Source organism: Melopsittacus undulatus, chromosome 9 (assembly GCF_012275295.1).
Source record: "Melopsittacus undulatus isolate bMelUnd1 chromosome 9, bMelUnd1.mat.Z, whole genome shotgun sequence".
Lineage (NCBI taxonomy): Eukaryota > Metazoa > Chordata > Aves > Psittaciformes > Psittaculidae > Melopsittacus > Melopsittacus undulatus.
The window spans coordinates 38,765,375-38,788,542 of record NC_047535.1 but is presented as its reverse complement, the minus strand read 5'-3'; the positions used below and the strand labels follow the sequence as shown (position 1 = coordinate 38,788,542).

The 23,168-nt window shown below is 48.7% G+C and overlaps 2 protein-coding genes across 4 annotated transcripts in view; both read right to left on the bottom strand.

Annotated features, from left to right (window-relative positions):
- The window catches only part of IP6K1 (inositol hexakisphosphate kinase 1), a 38,746-nt gene extending 22,633 nt beyond the window's left edge, over positions 1-16,113 (bottom strand). For 2 of the 3 annotated variants that reach the window (XM_031042366.2, XM_005141569.4), the window contains exons 1-3: positions 16,022-16,113; positions 15,440-15,495; positions 12,149-12,248 (exon numbers count right to left, since the gene is read on the bottom strand). The gene's annotated coding sequence lies outside the window, so the exon portion shown is untranslated. The remainder of the gene's footprint in view (positions 1-12,148; positions 12,249-15,439; positions 15,496-16,021) is intronic. The other variant, XM_031042367.2, reaches the window with a different exon arrangement.
- Positions 16,114-17,319: 1,206 nt separating this feature from the next.
- Positions 17,320-23,051, bottom strand: CDHR4 (cadherin related family member 4). Its single transcript, XM_034065856.1, has 19 exons — positions 22,945-23,051; positions 22,621-22,811; positions 22,381-22,543; positions 22,216-22,301; positions 22,002-22,097; positions 21,463-21,566; positions 21,254-21,390; positions 21,008-21,173; positions 20,767-20,917; positions 20,270-20,372; positions 19,839-20,054; positions 19,628-19,767; positions 19,404-19,548; positions 19,127-19,329; positions 18,901-19,040; positions 18,781-18,816; positions 17,747-17,813; positions 17,628-17,658; positions 17,320-17,524 (listed from the first exon to the last, which is right to left on the bottom strand). Exons 1-19 carry the CDS (start codon positions 23,030-23,032, stop codon positions 17,469-17,471), a joined length of 2,319 nt encoding a protein of 772 aa, XP_033921747.1. The 5' UTR covers positions 23,033-23,051; the 3' UTR covers positions 17,320-17,468.
- Between the last annotated feature and the right edge of the window lie 117 nt (positions 23,052-23,168).

Sequence of the window (23,168 nt, the reverse complement as noted above, 5' to 3'; positions counted from 1 at the left end):
CCTCGTGAATGCAGGTCGCAGCTCCACGGCTCATGTACCAGACCAAAGAAAGTCTTAACAAGCACTAAGCCCAGGCATACTTTCAAGAAGTTAGGAGCAGTGATGCACTATAAGGACACCAGCATCTCATATGGAAAGCCAAGCAGTAGACTGCAGCAAATTCAATTACATAAATCTTTGTTTTTCAGAGCAGCCCTGTGGAGAAGGACTTGGGGGTGTTGGTCAAAGAGAAAATGAACATGAGCCAGCTTCAGTGTGCACTCGCAGCCCAGAAAGTCAACCGTATCGTGGGCTGCATCAAAAGGAGCATGACCAGCAGGTCAAAGGAAGTGATCTTGCCCTCTCTCTCTGTGCCCACTCTGCTCTCGTGAGACCTCACCTGAAGTATTGTGTGCAGTTCTGGTGTCCTCAACATAAAAAGGACATGGAACTGTTAGAACAAGTTCAGAGGAGGCCACGAGGATGATCAGGGGACTGGAGCACCTCCTGTATGAAGACAGGCTGAGAAAGTTGGAGCTGTTCAGCCTAGAGAAGAGAAAGCTGCATGGAAAACTTGTATCAGCCTTCCAGTATCTGAAGGGGGGCTATAGGGATGCTGGGGATGGACTCGTCATTAGGGACTGTAGTGACAAGACAAGGGGTACCTGGTTAAAACTTAAACAGGGGAAGTTTAGACTGGATCTAAGGAAGAAATTCTTTACTGTTAGGGTGATGAGGCACTGGAATGGGTTGCCCAGGGAAGCTGTGAATGCTCCAGTCCCTGGTAGTGTTCAAGGCTGGGTTGAACAGAGTCTTGGGTGCCATGGTTTAGTGAGAGGTGTCCCTGCCTACGGCAAGGGGATTGGAACTGGATGATCTTAAGGTCCTTTCCAACCCTAACTATTATGTGATTCTATGATATCAGGAACCAAGAATTTAAGGACATTTTTTCCCCAGTTCTTTTGGGTTTTGCACCTTCTAACAAAGCACCATTTGGACACCTCTGAATGGAGTCTGTGAAGCAAGCCCTGAATGATCCCTAGCCAACAGTAATCAGGAGTCATTTCCCTTGCTACTTAGTGTGCACAGATGTACAGCAATCTACGCTTCCATGCAGGTGACATATGGGTTTTCCTTCATAAAATAATCAAAGTAAAAAGGCGTTATGAATTCCACAGTTACAAAAACTATAAAGACTAAATATGAAGAGAAACCTTATCAGGTAGGAACATATTGCCAGCAAGGATGCAATCCCTGTGAATGGAGATTCTGGATGAGATTAGACACATATATAAGCTAATTCCAACGGATACAGTTAGTTCCGATTTAAGACATATGGTAAAATGTTCTGAGAAGTATGTGACTCACCCAGGAGAAGATCTCAGATGCATCTGTAAGAACACTCCATGGTTTTAGCTGGTTTAGGCTGTACAGTGCAATAGCTAAGTGAAGCCAAGAGCAGGAGTTTTAACTACTAATTGTACAGAGAAGCTACAGGGTTAACCACACAAGAACAAGCCCCAAGGAGCTAAACCCATGAAGAATTATTACAAAAGCTGTAGATACAGAGGAGCTCAAATTACATTTCTTAAGTAGTTGATAAAATAAGAATGATCCACAGCTTTCCAAGAGACCACTAACTGAAAGACAAACATACGTAGCTTGCGGTGAACTTGGATTCTTAGTATCTGTTCTTGACTTTTGAGCTATAATGCTTTTAAAATGGAAAAAAAAGAGCTTTGGAAAAAAAAGAAAAAAGTCAGTTACAGCATAAGATTGATTTCCACAGGAAAAAAAACCACAACTAGGACAAAAGAGAACTTCTAATTGCTATATTTAATTCTGCAGTGACAAAAAACCTCAAGATAAATGTTATATAAGACCATTAACCTCTTCACTCATAACTGGCACCTTAATTTAGCACACCACCACACTAGATAGCTTAAACTGAATTCTTAATGCCAAAGCGTACCACTGGCTGCAGTAAAGCAGTAACAGCAGTAACAGAAAGGGGGAAAAAATTCCCCAAGCAAGCATCATATAATGAATTTTGCAATTACAGTTGCTTGGGCACAAGCAGATATACCAGAGCCTGTCCAGCTCTAATGAAACACTATTTTTTCCAGATTTGTAACCACAAAGAGGTTATAAAATACTCCCTCTTATTTTAGGAACACTGAAGAGAAATGAAAACAAAGAGTAGATCTGGACTGACGGAAACCTCCAACTCACCTTTTATACTAGAATGTAAGTCAAACGTAAAGAGGCTGTAACTTGATGAAAAGGAAATTACTTCACATTTTGAGTGACTTTTCCTTCTTTACGAACATATCAGCATCCCACACACATCCACCATGGCACTTTAAGTTAGGTATTACTGAAATCCAAAACCACCATACATTCTACTTAACTATAATTCAGTGGCTATCACATATGCATGTATAACTGACTGAAAAACAAAACAAGGTAATCTTGGAGAGCATACATGTCAACCCTCCCCATATCCCAAGAAAACACAGATTAATCTTCTTCACTGATAAAGACTGATGAATGCAACCAGACAGCCTCTGTCTTCCATCCATCTAATCGCATTGTGGCGAAGAATGACATTCAGAAATAAAAGACAGATTAAGAGTCTACTTTCAGAAACTATCATCCTGCTGTGTGGAAGGAGCTCTATAAATCACCAGGTCATCCTCCTCTGACTCCATTTACTCTTCAGAATTCCCTGATGTGCTTGAATTCATACTCCATCCACCCAGACTGTAACGTCTCAACTTGCATACACTAATAACCCGGAAGACAGTACCAAAACACTCACTAAATTTAAGCTAAATGGCCTCTAGTGCTTTTCCTCATCTACAAGTCCAGTTATTTTATCACAGGAGACAGTGAGGTGGGTCAGAATAACTCTCAGAAAATCCATACTGACTGTTCCCAGTCACATTCCCAGAAAGGTGTACCAAAAGGACCTGATCCACAACTGTCTGCATGGCTGAAGTGAGGCTGACCAGCATGTAGGTCCTTATACTGTAGTCCCTTTGGGAGTATTCTGAAGACAAGTGCAATCACTGTGAGGGTGGTGAGACATTAGGACAGGGTGCCCAGAGAAGCTGTGGCTCCCCCATCCCTGGTAGCATTCAAGGCCAGGTTGGATGGGGCTTGAGCAAGCTGCTCTGGTGCAAGGTGTCCCTGCCTGTGGCAGGTGGATGGAGCTGGATGAGCTTTAAGGTCCCTTCCAACACAAACCAGTCTGGGATTTGTCTTTGTCAAGTGATCAGAGACATCTATCGCTTTTCAAAGATGGACAAGACTGGCACCACCATGACACAGCCAGCTCAGCACCTCTGAGTGCAGCCCATCAGGACCCACAGACTCACATGGCTTGAATTCTCCCACATAATCCCTCACTCTGTTTGCATTTGCTTCCGATTCCTGTTTCCTCTTTGAATCCTGCTTCTAAACACAGGAGCCCAGACCCTACTGCTGAAGACAAGCATAAAAAGCACTTCAAGCAACTCTGTGCCAACCGTCACTCATTCAGACACCTTATTCAGCAGAGTCTTTGTTCAGCATTTTACTGCTGATGGAGAGGAAAAAGCTACATCAGAATTATCAGGGATGTTGTAACAAGCACTGTCCTGAGAGAAAGTAGCTGCTCCTACAACACAAATACGGAAATGCAGATTAACACAGCTAAGTTTGTTCTGTTTGTATTCCATGTTGTTAAAGAAACCACAGGTCTCTTTGCAGGATGCAAAACCAACTTGCTGGAGAGCTGCATGACCCCATTTCTAAGCCATTTGGCAAAAAAGCCTCCCTCTGCTAAACTCACTCAGTCTGGCCTATAAAGGGAAGTGGACTCTGTAAAGAGCAAACCTAGGCCTTCCTGAAAATTCCTAAGAAACTTTCATTGAGAAGCTTCTTTTCAGCTTTAATCGCAAAGAAAAATCTAGACAATGGAGTAAGATTTTTTACCCAGTTGGATGCCAACTAGCTAGACAGCTCTAGGTATAGAAAAGGAGAATGATGATTCCATATTCTCAAGCATAATATCTCAGTGTATCAGATATGGGGTAATGGCAGGAGAAAACTTAAAGCTGTTCTAATGCACCCCAAGACTCAGGAGAGCCAAAGGACACAAAATGCTTGCAGCCTCAGCCATTGCTGCAGGCTCCTGGCACTGAGCAGGCATCTCATTGTGCCATGTTCAGACTGCCAAAGTGATGCCAGTGCCTGCTGTGTCTGGAAGCAAGCACGGAAGTGTAACACAAGCAAACAAAAGTATGTTTTATCAGACTCCAGAACGCACAAGGCTCCCCTGCCCCCTTCTGGGAACAAGGTGGATTTGAAAACTTCAATATCTACTTCTAATGATAAACTTGTTTACTTGTGTAAACAACCAAAAGAAAACCAGAAAGTACTTTTGTCTCAAGCAGGAGTCCCTTCAGCAAAGCCATGGATATTAAGTACATGTCCTTCTGCTGCAGAGACAGACTCAAACTGAATTTTCTTTCCCCATACATTAAAGCCACTGACAAACTTATGCCTGCCAGAAAACAGCCTGACAATTCACTACAGCTCTGTTATGATTCAGCTGATTCATTTCTCCGGTCACAATGCAGATGTGCACCCCTGTCCTTTACCCCAGTATCTCTACTATTTACTTCCCCAAAATAAATTAAATATAGCAACTACAGCAAAACTTGCATAATATGCATTAACTGCTCATAAGCCTTCTCCGTAAGTTACAGAAAACACATTCTATTAAGCTGCTGACTGAGACCTGACTTAAGCAAAAATCGCTTTGCAGTGACTTGCCACCCCACATATTTATGTTGAGATCTTAAATGCAAAAGGCAAACAGACCTCATTCAGGCCAGAGGAGAAAAATTCTCCTACCTGCCTCTTCCTACCACTGCTACCAGGAGAACATTGTGCTACTGTTTGGCCATACGTGTTTGCATTTCACAAAGTTCAAACCTTTACCTCCAGAATGCAGCCCTGCAATACTCTGCCACTCAGAAAACTTAAGCAGGTACTCACACACTTTTCCTCTGTCTCTGGTTTGGATGTGGGCTACTGAGGAGGAAAGCTAAGCAAAGATCCCACATCCCACTCCCAGCTGTGACAAGGAGAAGGGAATTTCCAAAGCAATGGAGCACAGCTACTGTTAAGCAGCCATTCAGGATCCGTGAAATGTTTCTCATTTTGAAGAGACTGACCCTGCAGCAGACATCCAGAAACTCTGTCCAAAGAGCACATTGTAGGGAATGACACATTCCATGCTCTCCCCTCCCTTTACAAAGTCAGCTGGTAAGGCGCAGAAGCTGGCTCCAGTGCACAGGAAACAGCACAAATGTTTTGCTTCCTAGCAATTAGGACAACATCTTGATTTAAACCTATCAAGTCTGAGAGTTATGGAGTATAGCCAGACACAAACTCGCTGTGAAGAACCGTCACAAGCATGCTAATCTCACCCTAAGGCCTTTCAAAACCAGCATTTAATTTGGTTCACTTCATGCTCAGTGTAAAGCAGCTTTACAATTCCTACAATATGCTGTGGGCTGTGACACCACTCTGATCCATCTCCTCCTCAGATCTATACATTGCCCTTTTTCTAAGCTGTCTGAGAATTAATTATGGTGGAAATGAACACCATTAGATAACAGGATTCCAAGCAACCGGCTCTCATAAGAGAACTGAGGACTGGTAGATCTCTGTCAAGAAACCTGTAGCAGTGCCCATTCAGTACAACTCTGCTTTTAGAAAGAAAACGAGATTAAGATCCAAACAAGCAAACATCAGTACTACACCCATCTTCTCACTTGCAGCCAGAAACAAACACAAGCTTAGCCATGGCATGGGTTCTACCTTTCCCTCTTGTCACCACTAGACAAGAGTAGCATCCTGACCTGAGGAAAGTTCTACCAAAACTGCAGGTGATACACAAACAGCAGCTTTGGACAAAAATGTTGTTATTGACTTAAATATATTCTCTGCATGAGCTTCACCTACTCCTCCATGTAAAGCAAGGCAGTTAAGCTTTACATCCTCATGCGATCTGGAACTTCACCACCCAAGAGGACTTTAATCTCACATATGCAGGCAGAGATACACCAGGGCATTTCAGCAGTCAGAACAGAGTTTGAGAGCAAATGGAGTGGCTTGTGTGTTAGAATTTTCTCTGTCTTACTGTGAAGATAAAGCAGAACAAACAGTTTGCTTCAGCTACACTTGTCTTTTTCTACATGGGGAAGCTGACAACACTTGCATTTGGCAGGTCCCAAATGGCACCACGCAGTTTTACTGGACAGCCCAGCTTTTGGCTGAACACTGTTAAAACATTTAAAGCCAGGAGAAATCCAGCGATTCTTACATCCCTCCACTGAAGTTTAGCAGGTCAGCAAAATGCTTAGTTGATTTGATTAACAGATCTTTTAGATAACCATAATCTATCCAACAAATGGAAAAAACCAGCAAAAGGCTACAGGTTTTTGTGCTTCCACCGATGTTTCCATGATCTTGTCAAACCATTCAGTCCTGAGGCACTTCAGCCATTGACAAAACAGCATTTAGAAAAGGAACAGCAGGATAGTCAAGTAAATTACCTGTATACTGGTTTGAGAAGACTGCAGTCTGGTGATCTTATTTTCCATGACCCCCTTGCACTCCAATTCAACTTACTCTTACCTCATAATTAAATTCTCAAGTTTTGAAGATCTTCTCTCCTAGTCCACCAACAGCTGAATTCTGTTCATCAATACAGACTGAAATTGGGGCACCTCTTTCAAGTGAATGTGGTACTGTTTGGCTGAAATGCTCAAATGGCAGAAACAGAAAAAGACAACCTAGGAGCACATCAGTTCCTCAGAAACACTTAAGAGCATAAAAGCAAGATTATCCAAACAAACTCCCTTCACTCTGGTAAACAAATTCTTGTGCCAAAAGCAGAAGGAGCAGCTGTTATCAAGTGGTTTATTCTGCTAATACAGCTCCAAGACACTGGTACTAAACAAAATTTGGGGCTTTCTTAAGCATTTTAAAAAGAACAGAGAAACCCAAGGCAGTCAAAAGTACAGTACTACAGATTATGTCAATGCTCAGGACACAGCTTAACGGACTGTATGAGAAAAGGGAACTGCGGGTTGCACCCATTCTGAAATAAAGGCTTGTAGAGATAGGCAAAATCTTTTATTAGACCAACTGATAAAGGATGCTCTCCTCTCCCACTGCAACCCCTTCTATTTTTACACAGCTGATTAAAAAATTAGTTCAGCTGGAAAAGACATGTTTTGGGGCCCTACTTTTCTACCTAATCCTTCTTTCCTTGGAAAAAGTGCTAGTCCCAGTGGCAAAAAGCACTCACATCACCGTCTACCTTTTCAATACCCCCCACCAAACAAGTTTCATTTTAAAAGTGCAGTTTTATCCCTGTAACTGTATCTACATTAAGGGATTCCACTGGCAGAGCTGTGCTAGGTGAGTATGAACAGGCTGATTAATGCAGCTGTCCCAAGCATTTGTAGCAGAAATGACCTTAGAAGCACGTCAACAGGGAGTTAAAGCCACATAATCACGTTGCAAATCCAGGCCCCTTACTTGATACCAGTTTAATTTTCCTAGGCAGATGACCCTTAAGGGTCACAGGCAAGCATACATGAGCTGTAAGTTCCCAACGTGACACTGCATTGTGATTTTTTCCATGAGAAAGTACCAAATGAAGGTACATTGCCATATACAGTACATCCTCTTGCCCAGTCAACTCACATGAAAAAAAAAGAGAGGAAAAGAGAAAGAGAAAAAGCTGAGCTCCATGGTGAGAGGAAAAAAAAAAAACTCAAGTCATGTGCTACAAGATAATGCCATGGAAAATATGCGGATAAAGTACAACATTTAAGTTTTAAATAGGAAATAACTTTAAAAGTTTGTCATAGCAAACATTTTAGACAAAGACAATGCACTAAAGGCTAGTACTTAAGTAAAATATATTATATAGTATCTGACAACCCTTAGAGCTAAGGTAGCAGATTTAATCTGAAATTAGATGCAACTCTGAAGAGAATTTCACACAAGGATACTCTCACATCCATTGTGACATTAGAAAATCCAATACAGCAAAACATACATGGCACACAACACAGGGTCATGGGAGGGATTTTGATCAGGGTCTTGTTATCCTCTTGCTTGTTACTCTTCTGGGGATCAGCATAAACTGCAAGATTCAATCACTCCTACTGAAAATCTTAAAGCTGCTAAAATACTTCATGGTTGTTTTATAGCTTGCAGTGTGCTCTGGGAGGTAAAGGGCAAAGAATTAACAGAGATGCTCCCCAGCCACTTGAGGGAAAATGAAAGACAATCTGCACCTGAGACTATCTTCTCAGAACATACATGAATTGCACAACTAGTCACAGCTCCAAGCTTGGCAAGAGCTTACATGTTTTGAAGGGCAAAAAACCAAAACTTGGCATTTAAAGATGTCTGCAAGATCATTTTACCTGAGCAGGAGCCAGCACTGCCATCCTTTGGTGCCTTCTTCTAGCAAGCCACACACTTCCAAGGGATCCAATGTAACTTTGGCTTCGCTAAAGGAAATATCCAAAGAGAAGGGAGCTTCTAGATGCCAAAGCAGCAGTCCCTGAACACAATTCATCCTAATGTATTTCTTAAGCTCCTTCCAAAGGAAAGAGACCTTTAATACCCAAAATCTTCATTATTACTCTCCTTATATACTGACACAGGGCAGCAGACCTCTTGGAATATGCTAACACACCAGCCAGTTCTGGTCTGAAACAAGAAACTCCTCCTTTTCAAATGAAGTAAAGAATCATACAAATGAAGCCTATATTTAACTTCCTATTCACTGCAGGAGTTGCAAACAAGTTTTTGTAAGCACTCTACAGGTCACAGATTTCTAATATCTTATCTAAATGTCAAGCTGCTGAAGTAGAGCTCAAAGCCCTTTCCAACAGACTTTCTGGAGTGCCACTTACAACCAAGGCCACTGGCTAAGTAACATAGCTGTAAAGCCAAAGGGAAAAGAAAATAATTTGACAACAGATCAGGTTTAACAAATTGGCTTGCATATAATTATTAAGTGCATCACCTGCATGTGTGTATATACATATATAAATAAAAAAATTACTTTTGTCCTGTATGCTAAACAAAACACAGCCCATTCATTTGGAAGACACACAGACTGTGGCAAGTTTGCTTTTAATAACAGGTCTGTCTCAGGTGTATAAAAGCTACCTTGACTTTTCACAACTTAAATTCCTCTCAAGATACTGGAAGACCATGATGGAGCTTCTACAAAACACCAATCTGCTAAATCAGATGTACTCTCACAGCAACCTGGGTTACAATACATCATGGGCCATACATAGCTAGGGAAAGCAAATTTACTCTGGTTTTCTTCTCCGTTTCAATACAGTGTGGTAACACGTGCCAGAAGCATTCCCTATTGGACTGAAAGATAAACCCACAAGCACTATGGGTAGAAAAATAACAGTTTTCTTCCACTATAATGAGAAGATTGCACATGATAGCAAACTTGAAATAAGAGAAATAACTCTGCACCTACAAGAAGGGTCAAACTGCCAAACTCAACATCACACAACTGACCTTATCAGAATTTTAAAAGGGTTTTGAATTTTCTTCTAGTTGTCACATCACAAGAGAATTAAGTATAAAAAACCCCACAAAGTCTGGAAAAGCTTCACCTGTAACTTTTACTTGCCAGGTTTAAGGAAGATATTTTAACTGCAGGGAATAAAAAGCTTGGTTTACTTTTGGCTAGCAATCAATACAATGACTATTTTTACTAAGAATATTTGAGTCAAGATACATTTACAAATCCGAATTATTTTAAGACAACTGGATTTTGATTTTTTAAGTTGTTAATAGGTTCACTGTATTCTCAACTGCTGAAATACATGTAAAAGTGTTAGTCCTAAAGATGCTACATGTCTAGTGGACAGACCAAACAAAGAGAAATACCTGTGATCTTAACTAAAGCAGAGTAATTTAGGGGGAAACAGGAACCCTGAGTGCTGCTATTACAGGAAGGAAAATTAAATATAAAAAAATAACCACAACAAGATGTACAGCACCTGAAGAAGAGTGAAAACTATTCCGATTACACATGGTACACAACAGTGGCACTTAATTCAGTCTGACTAACAGAATCAGAGGTTTTCTCTCAGCTCTGTAAAAGCAAAAGATGCATAAAGCATGCTCGGTAACACTTCTGGTTCAGATTTAGCTTACCCTCAAATTTTAATAGTGTATTCAGGTCAACACTTGTGGCAAGAATATGAAATATTAAGACCTCAATTACATAAAAGATTTGTACTCAAAGAAAATACCACTTGCACAGTACATCAAAAAACACAACATTCGGTCCAAATGGGAAGTAAATCTAACAATTCCACATCTGTAGAAGTACAGGTAGCCATAATTATTTTGTATATGGTCACACTTAATCCAAGCAAAATATGCATGATCCAGATTAAACTGATGAAGGTTTTACTGTGGGAGGTGTGAGGGGGTTTTGTTTAATAAAACTATCTGAAAAGCCCTGAACATGTAAGGTTTCAACACAAACTGACTTTCAGACTGCTTTAACAACTCTTTTGGGGCAGACTCAAAAGGTTTAAAAAAAAATAAGAAAAGAAAGTCTTCCTCCCACCCGGTATCTGTGGGTGAGAGTCAACCCCTTCCTCAGATCTGCCACGCTTCACATACAGACCGCAGTTTAGAAAAGTGAAATATACCTTCCACTAGTCAGCAGGTGTTGTGAGCGCCTTCCAAAACTCCAGAACCTTTCCAGTTTTATTTATAATCTATAACAATACTCAAACCTTGAGCACGATACCTCATCTTCTGCAACAGCCCCAACATTTTTCACTGAAGTTACTCTTTGGTTCAATTCAGCCACTGACTAAGACACAAGAGTACACAGTCCCCTTACGCTTCTCTCCCAAATCCTTCCTGCTTTAAATAACTCACTGACATCTGCATTCACTGGTGCACTGATTTTGGTGCTCAAAGCTGCTTATCGCCTATAGTTAGCTGTAATGAGATCATGACTGCCTCCCCACACGTGCTTAAGCTGCTTAGACATTACTGTCAAAGGACACAGAACAAACAACCAGCCCTACCTTCTTGTGCCTTTTTAAGATTTCTAAACTCACTTTTTTAAATGCTTGACAATAACTTTATAGCAGCAGCGGACAGTGCTAATCAGAATTAAAGATTGCATGATATTTCACATAAACCCACTGTGTCAGTTTAAAAAAGATGGGGAAAATGAAGCTCAAAATAGAACTACATGGAGATGAGGATGCCACAACAGAATATTTGAGTCAGACAATAGCTCACCTTTAGATCACACTTGTATCAGCTGTGACAAAGACACAGAAGCATCCCCACAAAGAAGGCACTGCATGGCCCCTATCACGGGAATGCACTTGTGGAGCTCAGCACCTTCGGTCATTACCTGTTGCACTTCAAACCAACCACTAGCCACACAGGTCAAGGACCTCCTACCAGAAAAGTGAACTGTGTGACACAGCCACTGGTTAAATGCAGTGGCTCAAGGAAACAAGGTTATTCAAGTCTGCTGGCAAACAAATGCTTACACCACAGGTACAAATACCTAGTCATATCTTTGCTGATAAAGAACCGGGAGAAAACTGATATGCCAGACTTTCTTCCATATTTAGAAAGCACAAAGTAACCCCTTTCAGCCTGGAAGACTATGAAGCCAGCCTATCAACTTTCAGCAAGCTAACCTCAGAATAGAAAGGAAAAAATAAAACCCAGACAATGAGAGTTCCAAAACCACTGTAAGACAATTCAGCTGCAATTCAGCCACCTAAATAGCCAGAATTGCTAGAGCATAAAAGTTAGATTCCAAATCTTAGAAGCTTAGTTTTTACTCCAAAAAAACTGACGCCAACTTGGTGAATGAACAGGACTGAGCTTTTCACTGTTCTAGTGCACTTAGGCATTCCTGTAGTACCTTCCCACAAATGATATATATATATACTTACTTCAAGGGTAAAATTACAAAGTAAGAGGCAAAAAATAAGCAACTTGTTTTTCTTTGTGTGATATTTAAGGTGGCTGCAAATGTATTCTGGGCAAAACATAGAAAAGTTACCTTAGAGGTGTCACCCAAGCTCTCTCTGTTGAGCAGTCACTGGAATATGGAGCCAACCTCTCAAAATCAAGAGGGAGTAGGATGCCAGAAGTAAATCAGCCTGCAAGATGTTGTATGGAAATGAGTTAGCAAGTGCTAAATCAGCTTTTATTTAAATCTTTACTTGCTCATCAATTCAGAATTCCCCTCAAGTCTGGGACCAGAAATCACAGCGAGCTCCTTTCAGGATGCAGATACTCTCACTAATTCCTCTGGGCTCCCAGATGCTCTTTACCAAAGGTACCACTGGGGCTGAGGAAACCACTGCCCCCAGCCGCCTCCTCCATCCATCAGTTTAAGATTACCAGCCAGCAGCTGGAGCCGAACAGGATGCATGCCTGTTCTTCACCTGGTCTGGCTCACAAGACACTGATGGGTATTAAGGAAAAAGGGTTGAAGCATACTACCTCGACCTGTGGCATCTGAGCAGGCACTGCTGTAGGCCCTAACACAATGGAGGTAGCATTTGGCTAAGAAGCAGGACTGCTGGTGGAGGAGATAACCTTTCCAACTACAAAAGTTAAATCGGAGACAGCTTATCTGTCAGAGCTCTCAAATGTGTAGGAACATCCTACCAGCAGAGACACATAAGATCTCACGACCTTTTTCACTGCTTTTATCAGTTTGGGTTGACACAGATCTTCTACTAATATAATTATGGCAGCTACGCCCATGTTATTATTTAACAGAAACAATCACACCACTGTTGACTTCCATGGATAGCATTATATAGATGGGGAGGCACCCTATAATATCAAAGCTTATTCCTTTACTACCTGAGAAGTGGATGAAATCATTTATTGTGAACTCAACTGACCCCATACTGACAGGGAGTTCTGCAAAATAAAAGAAAGCTTAAAGTTTGTCTTTTATATACAGTTGATGCTATTCAAAATGCACAAAGACAAGCTTACAGAAATAAATGAAGAAAAATTACTTGTATCTTAATACTATCTGCAGAGTAGTTTGCACCTATGTGGACTACACAGGAAGCACAGATACCTCAACATGCCAATTAAGAGAACTGCATCTATTAGAAAGTACATCTACCCGAACAGCACACTGGGAAAGCCAAAAATAACAGCTGCTGCCACATCAGAACAGCACAAGTACTGCATACAGGCAATGCCTGCAAAACAGAAACTAAGCAGCCATGCATAAACACTTCCTCTTCCTCCCCCACTACCCCTATGACAGCAGCAACAAACCTGATATTAAACACTCGCCAGCATCCTGCTCTACATTCCTGTCACATCAGGAATAGAAAAGAGGAAGACTGCTAACTGCTCCGACATATATCTGAAGGGGTCCTTCAGTTTACAGGAAGCAATACAAAATACCTGATATGATTCTTGCAGAGATTTCTATCACATTTTCTTCTTTACTTTCACTCCTTTTCTCTAGCTTGCCCATTTCAGAGCTCACTAGGGACCCCTTGGATTTACTAGGCCTGGTTTTCACACATTTTTTCCCAAAGACAGAAGTCACAAATAAAAGCAGTTGTTCCTAGGCAATTAGCATCATACAAACAAACAAGTGCAAAGCCATGGCTCTACTGAACTGCCACACACAAAGTCCACAAGTCAAGTTCAAACCTAAATCCTGCCCAGCACCAAGACTGACAGTGTGCCATTGTCAAATGCAAGGGTAAACAAATCAGGCTGCATTCACAGAATCACAGAATCTACCAAGTTGGAAAAGACCTTTAAGATTATCCAGTCCAAACAGTAAGTTCTGAGACTATAAATCCCAGCATCAACGCTCAACTGTGATGCACGTTTCAACATGTTGCAAACTAATCGCCGATGGACAGACTGAGGGAATGTGATGGCAGCAAGTGAATTGCAATGCCCAAGTAATGGGCACTGCAAACAAGGCCTCCATCAGATTCTCTATGGCTTCAGTATCTGCATTTCAACCACAGATGGAAGAAATACTCCTTCTCTAGAGTACAGGCTGTGGGTATTCAACTTCAAACTTACCATCTACATTTCTGATTCCAATGGAGACTACAAGACAGTGCCACCCCCTCCCTCAGTGTGCCAGTCAGAACCCACCAGATCCACAACCACCTTCAGAGAAATCAACTAAACCCTGATATCTATAACGACAACTGATCAGACCCTTTAACAAACATTTGGTGATCCACTGAACCAAAGAAACTGTATCCTGTAAGCAGATGGTCAACAAACAGCTCCAGGCTTGCACAGGCCTCATCATCTTGCACTAGTCAAGCTGAACGAGGTCACATCTTCAGTCTGACAATTTTATGCAAAATGAATAAGCTCTATACATGGGGGAGGAAAGAAGAGAAGAAACAAATCAGGCAGCTCAAATGGGATGGGAATAGCCTGCAACTGCATGATTAAGAAGAAATCATAGTGCTTGCTGAGAAGGTTAATCAGCTGATTAAGGACACAGGTACTGCTTCAACCTGGGCATTTTTGACCTCTGAGTGCCTGCTGTTCTAACCTTGACTTCTCACCATGTGCAACGCAATAAAGATCAACTTGCAGGTCACCTACACAACGTGCCATGAGAAGGGATCCTTTAGGATCTTAGGATCAGATCAGCACATCTGATTTCGCTTTCTAGAATATTTTTAGAAGGATGTGCCCAGTACTGTCATCTTGATGATGAAGCACTCAGTGATGCTATTCACAAAAGCTACCAACTAAGTCTACACAAACAGAACTACTGCCCATAGAAATATTACATTAAGAATGAACAGAAACCCAAGCCCACACCATTCTGGCACCATTCAGTGCTTCGTTAGCAAAGGCCAAACTTGGAATTCAGCTTTGGAAACTCTGAATTCCAAGTTAAGCTAGGTGAAACTGAAGGGAGAAAAGGCAGACAGCAGAAACACAGCAAGACTGGCTGAAATGAGAACAGCAGCACACACTAAAGCATATTACTGTCAAGAAAAATGGGTGCCCTCCCCACTGATTTAGAGCTTCATGATGGAGGGACATGGAGCCTGGTACTAATTTAAATTCAGAGTAGCTGAAAACTGAACAGGAGTCACTACCACCTCTCCTAATCCACATCCTACTTGGAAACCCCAGGGAAGGCTGGTTTCAGTCGAGGTCTGCAAACCCATGAGCACATTCACCTCCAGGAACTGCCAGGCACCTTCCAGTAACCACTGGAGCATCCAGCATTACCAGAGCCTGTCTGCACCTGCTCCTCTGTAGCAGTGGCAGTGCGCTGGGACACAGGAAGGATCCCCAACCCCATCAACTTCCTCACCATGTTGGCTTCATGGTAGCACCGTGGTTTGCCGAGTTCCTTCCTGTGCGCAGCTTCTGCGGGAGGGAAGGACACAAAGGGAGGGGAGGTTAGAGCTGCCTGCCAGGCAAGGCAGGGGCAGAGTAGCCCTGCCCACGGGGCTGCCCTGGCTAAGCCCAGCTCCTAGAGCTCTCCCCACGCTGGGGGACCAGCCTCCAGCCCCAGCTATAGCAGATAAGAGACTTGCACACCCGAGTGCCCCCCCGCACACACCACAAACACGAAGACCGCGCCTGGATCCCCCCCTCCCATGGGCCCGTTCCTGGCTCCCCCCCCGGCACAGCCCTCGGTCCCCCCACCTCACCCCGACCCTTCACAGGGCAGCGCCTGTGTCCTCCTCTCCCGGGAGGGCCAAGCCGGGCTCCCCCTCCTCAACCAGACCGCACCGGGCCCTCCCCTGTCCCCTCACGGGGCCGCGCCCGGCTTTCCCCTCACAGCAGCGCGCCCGATTCTTGCTCCCTCCCCGCGCGGCAGCGTGCCCATCTCAGCCCTCCGCCGCCCAGCCCCTCAGCCTGCCCCGGGCCACCACCCGCCATGGCTCACCGGGCCGGCCCTGCCTGCCCAGCCCGGGGCTGGCCACACCGAGCCCCAACACCGCCACCGCCCGCTCCCCGCCGTTCGAATCAACAACAAGATGGCGGCGTCCGAGGGGGCGGGGCCCAGGCGCTGGCCGTCATAGCAACCGCCCCGCCCAAAGCCCGCCCCGCTGCCTCTTGAACCAATCCTGAACCGCGTCTCGTCCGACGGAGGCGCTCTGGGCACGCTGATAGGTTAAATTCGCCGTCACTCAAGAGCAGAGCCGCCCCGCCCCTTTTCTCGCTCGGACGGCCTCCGATGGCTTCGCACGTTAGGCACACGTGACTTCTCCCAGGGCCCCGCCTCCGTCAGGGCTACGCCGTCCTATTGGCTAGCCGCGGCGGGGGGGCGCGATCGGCCAATGGGCGCTGACTGCCCTGCGTGACGCGGCCTGCTGGGGGCGCGCTGCCCCGGAGGGGCCTCGGGGGTATGTCCGTTCCTTCCGCCGGGCCTCGGGCAGTGCCGCTCTCTTGCTCTGTGCTGAGCCTCCTGCGGGCTTCAGCCGTGCTAACCCCTTCCCCGCTGCGGCCTGTGCCCTCCTCCGCCGGGCAGCGCCCGGGGCTTGTTCACCGCTCCGGTACAGTAAAGGGTTAACTCCAGACCGGTCACGGCTCCTGCGGGCTCAGGATGCGGGAGCCTCGGGCAGGCTCACGCTGTGACCCCTCCTCGCTATGAAGTTTCACGGCTGGCACCACCCGCTCCCTGGATCAGTCTCTCCTCACTTCCCCCCAGGGCTTCATGTCCCAGGAGCTGCCGCGGACGGATCCCGGCGCGCTCCTTTGAAATCAAAGAGCCGGTTTCCCACCTCCCCGCGTTCCAAGCGCGGCTGCCGGACCCTGCTAACTCCTCCAGCGTGTCACGCCTACCGCCCGTGCACTAAGTCACTTTTCCTCCCAGTTAAGGCAGCCAGCGGCTCCACCGCCGACCAGCTGCTGCTGGGAGCGCTGGAACGACGGAGAGCTTGAAGGAGATACCGAACACAGGGCAAAAGTTTCTCAGAATCACCCGGGATTCAATTTCCTTGCCCCAGATCACGTCTCTGTGGAGGACTGCCCCAGCTGGATCACATCCAGAGCCTACACAGGCGCTGCCGTACCCGGAGCAGACCCTGCCAAAGCCCTTGGCACATATATCTCAGAGCAAACCCCAGCCTGAGGCCGGTGCTGCCCGAACTGCCGTCCTCGTCCTGACTGGGGCCGGCAGGAACTGCACTGCCGCAGCATTCCCGGCGGCAATGCACCAGCGGGTGCAGACTCTGCCACTGTTTATTAGATCTGCACGGGCTCCGGGGCTGCACAGACCCACAGAGGAGGGATCCCGTCCTCCTCCCGGGCCCCACGGCCACACCAGTGCTGTGGCTGCCGTGGCCCTCCGAGAGCTGTGTCACAGGGAGCCCCTCACCAAGCCAAGCCGCTCAGATCCAGCGCCGTGCCCCAGTCTTGCTGTTGAAGAGATAGTCCCTGCCGGTGCCTGAGTTGGGAGGCAGCACTCAGCCGTTGCCCACGCATCATTGCTCATCCCCCAGACCCCCCTGCCCTGAGGGATGCAGCCCAGGAATGGACAAGGCACTCACGAGGGTCCTGGGCACGGCCATCAAACTGCTCCTGTGGAGTAGAGATGGGAGAGAATGTTGAGGGCCCCTCCTGCACCCCCAGAATGGCACCTGCCCTTATTGCCATGGCACACACTTACCAGGCTTCTGGCATGAGAGCTGCCCTGCTCCCCCTCACCCCCCTTCTGCTCCACCACATCCCAGGGGCTGCAGAGGGTAGAAAGAGGAAGGCAAACGCATTCTGTTGGTGATGGGTTCCTGGCCTTGACCCTGGGGGCTGCTGCTGGAAGCAGGTTGCCAGCCAGGCTTTGCACTGCCAGCTGCACCCCGTCAGCCCATCATCCACCTACCTGATGGTCCCCTTACCCAGCCCATGTGTTCCCTGGGCACTGAAGGGGACTGCGGCAGGGGCTGTGCTCCCGAAAGCACCACCACCTTCAAGTGGCGCTAAAAAGCAGCAAGCGTGTCCACCACCACATCTGCTTGCTTCTCCATGTGCTCAGAGGATGCTGTGCTGGGGGAGCTGCAGCCCTGGAGCCCCCCAGGCTGCCAGGGCTACCCACAGGGGCTGAGCTCAAGTGTTCTCCCATGCATGGCCACTACAGCTCCAGTGCCACCCAGCACTGGAGCCCCAAAAAGGACTAATGAACACAGACCCAGCCATGCATCATCCTGAGGCGGTTTTGCCATAGAGGTGACTGTTATCCTCTTCCTCGCTGTACAGGTGCCTGACGCAGGCTGGGCTGGCTCCAATCCTCCTTGGGTTCTCCCCTCCACCTCCTGTTACCCCTCATTCATTCTCCCAGGGGTTGCAGAGTGCAAACCTCTTCCCAGGAGCTTTCCATGTCAAACTGGGGCTCCCCGGTGAAGTTCAGTGGCCCCAGCTTGGTGGTGGGCCCCAGGACTGTGTCATCCCACCCTGCCCTGCAGTTTGTGCCCCAGTCTAGCCATCACCATGGCTGTCCCATGGCGAAGGTGCATCCACTGCTCGCATCAGTGCTGCACCTTTGCTCTGGGCAGAGACATCTCCCCAGCACAGCAACCCATGGACCATAGCTAAATGCAGTGCACATTTAACACCCAGCATGTGCTGTGTCTGCTCAGCTGCCTGCGGGGACACTCCGGGAGCCTGTGCCCCTCGCTGGTACAACTGCCCTGGCCATGCAGCACCTACCTCTTGCCCCGGAGCAGCTTGCCAGGGACTCGGTTGCTGTGGGATGAGTAGAAGGCAGCTGTGAGCCCCTGGTCTTGCTCTCTGAGCTGTGCCATGCCATACCATGGGACTGGGGCTCACCTGCACAGCAGGCTCCTGGCCATGCAGCCCAGGGCAGCCAGCAGCAGGGCACCAGAGACAGTCAGCACAGCCATGAACCAGGCTGGTGGGTGCCACACTGCCTCCATCCGTGTGATAACCAGATGCTCCTTCAGCGGTGTCTGTGGATGTGCTGGGGTGAGGGGACTCACGAGGGCCAGGGGGCCTCAGGAACCCGGGGGCACTGCCTGCACTGGGCTCTGCTCACCGTGCGCTGAGTCGTGGTGCTGGGTGGCACTGGTGTGCTCCGGGGGGTGACGTGCACCACCAGTGCCACTGCAGTGCTGTGGCGGGGGGTGCCGGAGCCAGCCCACACCTCCACCAGCAGCACAAAGGTGCGGGGCTCGGGTAGGTTATTGGGGAGGTACAGGACGCTGTTCCCCTCCAGCTGAAAGCGCCCATCCTCATTGCCTGGACAAGAGTGTTTGCTCAGTGCCACACTGCAGTAAGGGGCTGGGTTGTGCTGTGGCTTGGCCGCCCCTCACCTCCAGCAATGCTGTATGTCAGCGTGGCACCATCACGGCTGCCCTGGCATGCGAGGCGAGTGACAGGCTGGCGGCTGCCTGACCTGGCAGTGATCCACAGCTCTTGCACCTCGGGGGTGCACACCGGTGCCTGGTCCAGCACAGCCTGCTGGGAGCAGGGGAGGTGGAATGGCACCGCAGGGCTGACACCCACCACAGCTCACCCCATGGGCTTTCACTCGCACCTGCACGTGTACAGTCACTGTGCACAGGCAGCTCCGCCGCTTTGCTGGGTCCAGGTCATTGTGGGTGTCCGTCAGCCGCACTGTCAGCCGGTAGCTCCTGTGCTGTCGGGAGTCGAGGGGTCCCACCACACGGATCTCACCTGCAGGGCAGCAGGAGCTGCTGGGTACCACACGGTGCAGGAGGCTTTGGGGGAAGGGGATGGGTGCTCACCAGTGTGTACATCGATGGAGAACGGCTGCTCAGGACCAGGGCCCCCCTCCAGGCTGTACTCAAGGCTGTCTGGCGGGTAGTCACGGTCAGTGCCAGCAATGAGCCCCACAGCACTGCCGAAAGCTGCTGTCTCTGGCACGGTGAAAGTGGTATCATTGGGGCACACCGGTGTGAATTCATTGACGGGTGTCACAGTCACCAGCACGGGCACACGGGCTGTGTGGCACATGGTGTCTCAGTCCCACCAGCACCACCCCACAGTCCACATTGGGCTGAGTGGGCTCTGCCCTGGGCAGGCTGAGGGACATGGGGACAGTGCCCCCACCCCGGGCAGCAGGGAGGAATGCTTCCTCTGTGATCTGTTGGTTTCAGGACCAGGAAGAGGCTTTTCCTTCCTTCCCCATGACCCTTACAGGGATACGGGCACTCACTGCTTCTTGGGGGCTGTCCTTCTGCTGTCACCACGATGGTGGCTGTGAACTGAAAGCCCAAAGTGGCCACGGCCTTTGAGTCATAGTCCAGGGTGGTGCTGACCTGCCAAGCCAGGGCAAGGGGTATCAGGCAGAGCTCAAGTGCCCTGCAAAGCTGGGGTATGCCATAAAGCTGGAGGGAGCAAGGAGGAAATCATAGAACAATTCCTATTGGAAGGGACCTTAAAGCTCATCCAGCTCCAACTCCTGCCACAGGCAGGGACACCTTCTACTAGAGCAGCTTGCTCCAAGCCCCATCCAGCCTGGCCTTGAGCACTGCCAGGGATGGGGCAGTCACAGCTTTGCGGTGAAACCAGGCCTTGGGGAGCAGGGAGCCCAGGACACCCTGGCATGGGATCCGGTGTGACAGCACATCCTGTCAGAGGTCCCCACTGTCCCACTGGGCTCCCCAGTTCTGGTCTTGCTGGGCACTGGGTGCTGCCCATGGCCCTGCTCACCTGCAGCTGTGGCCCCTCCATGCGGAAGTAGGATCGGGAAGTGGGGGGCCCCTCGAGGGCATAATGCAGGCACCCCTCAGCACCTTTGCAGCCAGTGCACCTCAGTGTCACCAGGGTAGTGCCAGGGAGCGCTGTCTCGGACACCTGGGACCTGCAGTGATGCAGCCAGCAGCTCAGCTCTGGCCCCATGTTGTGGGTATGGCAGAGCATCCCCTTTGCCCACTCTCATCCTAAGCCGTACACGAAGATGGCTGGGACACAGCTCAGCTCCCGCTGGTCCGTGCCCTGCACAGTGATGTTGAGCATGGTGGTAGCACTGTCGGCAGGGTTCAGTTCATTGTAAGCCAGAACCAGGAGCTGTTCCTGGGCCACCTCCAGCCGGTGGGTGCTGTGGATATTGCCTGTCCCTGCACGACAAAGCACAGCCTTGCACCAGGCATGGGGATGGGGAAAGGGTGGCCCTGGGGACTGCTACCACTCCACTCACTCTCATTGATGGTGAAGAACGTGGGTGCTATGGGTGCAAGGATGGCATAGCGGACGTTGTCACCGCTGGCATGGACCTGTGTGACCACCTCCAAGGGGCCAATGACCCCTGGCACCATCACAGCCTTCTGTGGCTCACTGGAGGCAAGGTGGGCAGCATGGCATGGCCTGAAGCCACCAGCACCCACCACCTGGCCCAGCCTTACTCACAGGAAGGAGACACAAGGACGGCACGATGGCAGAACCTCCACCCTCACAGCTCCACTGCAGTTGTGCCCTTTGTTGTCCATCACCTCGATCTCCAGCCTGAACGTCTGTGGGGTAGTGCCAGGGTGACTGTGGGACGGCCCCAAGTGGCACCAGGGATGGGGATTGAGACAGGGATAGGAATGGGGATAAGGATAGTAATGAGGACAGGAACAAGGACAGAAATGGGAAAAGGGAGGGGGGCAGACACAAGAATGGGGGCTTGGAGTGGGAACAGGGGTTGGAAGAGGGATGGAGATGAGGATGAGCTGGAGACTTGAATGAGGACAGGAACAGGGAAGTGGAGGACTGGGGCATTATTCAAAATACAGAAGGGGCAAGAGCCAGAGAATGGGTTGGGGCAGTCCTGGGATCAGAGGGAGAGAGAGCCCAATAGGATGAGCAGGATGCAGAGAGCTGAGAGCTACAGAAAGTGCTAGCGTGGGGCTAAGCCTTTGTGGACTGGGAGGTGGCTGTGACACCCTGGGGATGCTGGTGCCCACCTGGGTGCCATTGCTGGGGTCAAAGCCACCGGCAGGCGCCAGCACCAGGCCCTGGTGGGTGAGCACGAGTGGTGTGTTTTGGTTTCGGAGTCTGAACTGCAAAGAGATGAGTGGTGGGAGACCCTGTCCCCTTCCTCCATACCTGGGGTTCTGGCATCCCCAGGGCTGCTCCTGCCTGCAGAAGGTTGTGGTCCCCAGGGCAGACCCTACTCACCGTCAGCCTGCTGAGTGGCTGCGGCATCACAGCATACAGGGGTGTCCGAGGAGCCACATCTGCCAGCACCCGCACCACATCTCCCTCTGCAGCACAGCATGGCTGTGGGATCACAGCACTGGCCAGCACCAGTGGCCCCTGCCACCCCGTACCCCTGGCTCCTACCTGCGCTGGTGAACAGGGCATCACAATGCAGCACCTGCCCCTCTTTCACCCACACAAAGAGCTGCTTTTCCACCTTGTCCTCACCAGGACAAGTGGCCCGCAGGGTCAGGTTGTACAGGCTCACCCAGTGGGCATTGAGCTCTGCACCAGCACGCAGTGTCACCTGCCATGGTGACACAGCGTTTAGCAGGGTGCCAAGGGGCATCTGTCCCACTCCCTGCCCCTCAGCAGCACCTCTACCTGAAATGTGGTGTTGGCCATGGGGTCAGTGCTGCTCGTAATGAGGCTGAAGGGGTGGTTGGGCTCAGTGCCATGCAGGGTTACATTGGGGCTGTCACTTGTGTTGCTACAAGACACGGTCACCTCAGCCACACTAGTGCCCGGCACTGCATCCTCATTCAGGGTCACCACGCAGGGCAGGTTAAGCAGGGCTGGCAGGAGACCACAGATGCCAGCCTCACACCAACAGCTCACCCAGCCGTGCTCAGGGAGCTCTGCACTTGCACCCAGGCACCCATGCTGGCATGGGTCTCCTGGGCAGTGCCCAAAGCACCCCACTCTTACCTGCTGCTCTGATGAAAGCCCCTGCAAAGAGGAGATTGTCAGCCCAGCCTGCCCAGTGTGTCCCAGGGCACCCCAAAGATGCCTGCATATGCCCCAGTGATGTCCTCAGGATGCCCCAGTAATGCCTTAGTGTTGACCCAAGGATTCCCCCACCCTGCCTGAACCTGGCCACGGAGCTTCTCTGCTCACCCTGAGGTTAGCCCCCGTGGGGACAACCGAGGGGA